Source organism: Sinocyclocheilus anshuiensis, unplaced genomic scaffold, assembly GCF_001515605.1.
Source record: "Sinocyclocheilus anshuiensis isolate Anshui unplaced genomic scaffold, SAMN03320099.WGS_v1.1 scaffold801, whole genome shotgun sequence".
NCBI classification, from domain to species: Eukaryota; Metazoa; Chordata; class Actinopteri; order Cypriniformes; family Cyprinidae; genus Sinocyclocheilus; species Sinocyclocheilus anshuiensis.
In genome coordinates this window covers 1,257,762-1,261,566 of record NW_015536541.1, presented here as the reverse complement: position 1 = coordinate 1,261,566, position 3,805 = coordinate 1,257,762, and the positions used below count along the sequence as shown (strand labels likewise).

The 3,805-nt window shown below is 34.8% G+C and overlaps 1 protein-coding gene across 1 annotated transcript in view; it reads left to right on the top strand.

Annotated features, from left to right (window-relative positions):
• Positions 1-1,777: 1,777 nt before the first annotated feature.
• LOC107697389 (barttin-like) overlaps positions 1,778-3,805 on the top strand; it is a 4,056-nt gene continuing 2,028 nt past the window's right edge. Inside the window, exons 1-2 of the mRNA XM_016498161.1 lie at positions 1,778-1,954; positions 2,202-2,284. Of these exons, the coding sequence (XP_016353647.1) occupies positions 1,778-1,954; positions 2,202-2,284 (260 nt within the window). The remainder of the gene's footprint in view (positions 1,955-2,201; positions 2,285-3,805) is intronic.

Genomic DNA, 3,805 nt, shown 5'->3' with positions numbered 1-3,805 from the left:
ACACAAATTAAGATATTTTTGATGGAATCTGAGAGCTGTCTGACCCTGCATAGACAGCAACGCAACTGAAATGTTCCCAACTCCAGAAACGTAGCAAGGAGATAGACGGTAAAATAATCCATGTGACATCAGGGGTTGAACCGTAATTTTACGAAGCTACGAGAATACTTTTTGTGCGCAAAAGAAAAAAAAAACGACTTTATTCAACAATTTGTCTCCTCCGCATCACCTTGGTGCCATTTTGGAGAATATCAACTGGACATAAACAGCGTTATGCTGTTCTGTGTCAGCTGCGTCATGCAGGGTGAGTAATTAATGACAGAATTTTCATTTTTGGGTGAACGAATCCTTTAAATGCTACAACTGAATGTAGGCATCAAAACACAGATGTGATGAAAGATGGATATTTTTCATTTTTTCATGTGCAGTATTGAAAGGTATTTTTCAATAACTTTCATTTTTAAATCTGCTACAAAAAAGGTTGGTTTGAATGAAAAACAAAAACAAAGTAACAACTAATTTTTATGCATGAACACACAGCTCTGCATGCACTCTACAAGAGATGATGCACTTAAAGGGTTATATATATATATATTTTATATCTCTATCCTGCAAGTTATTGTTACAGTAGATGCAGACTTCAAAATTAATCTGAATCTAAAAGGGAAACTGAACCCAAACTCCAGTAATGGTAAAGCTGAATTTACAGCATCATTACTCCAGTCTTCAGTGTCACATGATCCTTCAGAGATTATTCTAATATGCTGATTTGATGCTCAAGAAACATTTCTTAATAATATCAGTGTAAAAAACAGTCGAGCTGCATACTATTTTTTTTGTGGAAACCATCAGTAAAATAAATGTAAATGTCTTTACTGCTTTTATCAATTTAAAGTCCCTGCTGAATAAAAGAATTACTTTCTTTAAAAAAATTATCATAAAAAAAAAAAAAATCACACCCAAAACTTGAATGGTTTTGTTTATTACTGGGCTTGGTGGAAACCTAAACAGAACATGAAGGTTAAGATGCTAGGTTATGATTGTAATGCCACTGAGTACCTCTTTATTAATAAGCTGAACCAAATATTGAATTGTGCCTTGATTTTTACTTATTTTTTCCTAATGACCAAAACATGTTTTTGAGATAGATTTAGACATTTCTTAATGTATATTATCTAATTTTTCTATATTAATGTTTGACCTACATTGTTGTAAGATGAGATTGAGAATTTCTTTTTACCTCTCTCTTGAATGTCACTTTCACTGTCACTTTAACAGGCCTGTCTTTTTCCCATGTGTGTGTTTTATTAATAATATATCACATAATGCTGCATAAGTGTGTTTTCAGTGATGTTTTGTCAGTTACACATCATTTTGTTAGTATATTACTATAACATGTGCATAAAAATACCGATACGCCATATGATACAAAAACTGTATTGTTAATTTGTATTTGGTAACCAATAATATTATCAAACCAAAAGTTGTTGTGTGTTTTTGTTCTTTATTTCTCTTCTACTATATCATTAAGATGCCAGAATTCCTGGAAATTAACGTAGTAAGATTGTTCAAGCCAATGCAACCTTTACCTGGGGGAAGGTCACCTGACTAAGGCCCATTACAGGTTCAATGATCCGTATCTCTGTTCTCCACTGGCCCTGCGTCCTGTCACTCACTTCTGCCCTTCACCTCTATGGGGACACATTCATAAAGCTCCACACGCTCACCAGTACTTTCCTCTGTTAACATACCACCACTGGACTTCTAAGTTTCCTCCATGGCAGAGAACAAGCCGTACCGTTATGGGCTCATCGTTCTTGGGATGGCGTTTGTGGCATTGGGTCTGTTCATGATTTCTGTAGAGAAGCCACAGGTGTTCGCCACGTTCTGCGCTGCGGGAGTGATAATGGTGGTTATGGGGACCGTCTGGTCGGTGTGTCAGTGTTACCCCAGGGTAAGGAGGGTGGGCTCTTCCCACTGTTCGCAAATAGATGGATTTCATGTTTTATGTTCATTGCAGAGAATCAAGCATGTGCATATAATTTGTCTCTTTGTAGTATTCAAGGTGACAAAACTGACTATGTTGGTGTAGCATGGTAGATTAATGGAGTTTTCAAGGTATAATATCAGATCTTAGGTAATTAATACTCAAAGTTAGAGTTTGGATTGTTTTACATTTGAGTGTTTCACCTGTCCTACAGGTGACTGTCATACTGCCAGATAAGGAAAAGCTCTGTGGGGCTGGAAAACAGGACTTGAGTGCTGGAAGCTCAGATGAAAAAAGGTTAGAGTGACCTCTTTACAAACAATATAAATTTAAGATAAACTGCAAACGGCATTAAGATTTTTGACTGAAAAGCATTTGCCAATGGGAAGCATACAATTAATTCAAGAAACTATTGTCTATTTTATGTCATGTCAATAAATGTGGTTCTCTAGTAAATTTATATTGTAGAAAACAAAACAAAAATAAACTATTGATTTTTTTTTTTGCAACAAGGTGTTTACAAAGCTAATTAAGGATGTTCTAAATAGAAACACTTTTTTTTCTTTTTTTGGGATTGAATTAATAATTTACTTTAAGAGTAAAGATAATGCAAATGATCGTCTCCATCACCCTCCATTCATTCATCCAGTCTAATTCAATCTCTTCCTTCTCTTTCTGTCATTACACTGTGTGTTTATGTGTTTTCTGAGAGCCCATCAAGACTCATTACTTTCTAAGTCTAAATTCACTTCCTCTGTAACTGGGTCCAGCAGTTGGCTAATTGAATCTTATGAGCCAGAGAATGTAATTACTCTGAATATGATAAGATTATTTTTGGCAAAAATCTTCAAGAGACAAGGGTTCAACCTTACAACTCAACAGCCTCTAAGAATCTCTCTCTCGCTCTCTCTCTCTCTCTCTCAGCATAATCAACACTATTTGATGTAAATTACACTGATAATAGTGAGTTTTAGAAAGCAGTCTACAAAATAATGAATTCATCTACCTGCCTGACAAAAAAAATAAATAAAAATGTAGCAACTGGCATCACTATACTCAAGATCATCCATCTTTATCTCCATCATCAAATCTTTCCACACTGACTGACATTTACACATTTTTATTTATTTAGTTTGCCTTTGTTGCAAAGTGACCAGGGGCCTCATTTATAAAATGTGCGTACGCACAGATTTGATCTTAGAGTGTGTGTACGCTAAAATCCACGGCAACGTTCATATTTATAAATCCGGTCTTTGACGTGGAAAAGTACTTACCGCCACGTCAGGGTCTGAGCAGGCGTAGCCTACGCACTTTTCCTTGTGGCAAAGTCGAAGTACTGCAGTGTTTTGTCTGTGTAGCCTATAAGAATAGGCCTATGTCGTGCAATGACGGTTTTAATCTATTCTATTCAATATCATTGTTAACTGTTTTCATTTATAACATCTGCTGCTTTGCTTCTTTGAAAATGAATAGAGACATCAGCCTTAAACGTTGTTTTTGTCATTTACTTCAGTTATATTTGTATAAAATACACTATTTTGTGTCAGTACATTAATGGCACATTTGAGCAGCATTAGTAAACTGTGTAAATATAAAGAAATGCCAAATCACATGCAGGTTTTTTCAGACCGGAGACCATAATTGTGTAATAATTTATTTTATTATGATATGAAACATCCAGTTTTTCTTTCAATAATGTTTCTTAAAGTTTTGCAAGAATTTCATGATATTAAACTTTTTTTTAGTTGTCATAGCAAGTGGTTTTAAAAGTAGGATGGCTCACTTTTTATAAGATGACTGAAAATTTTACTTGAATTC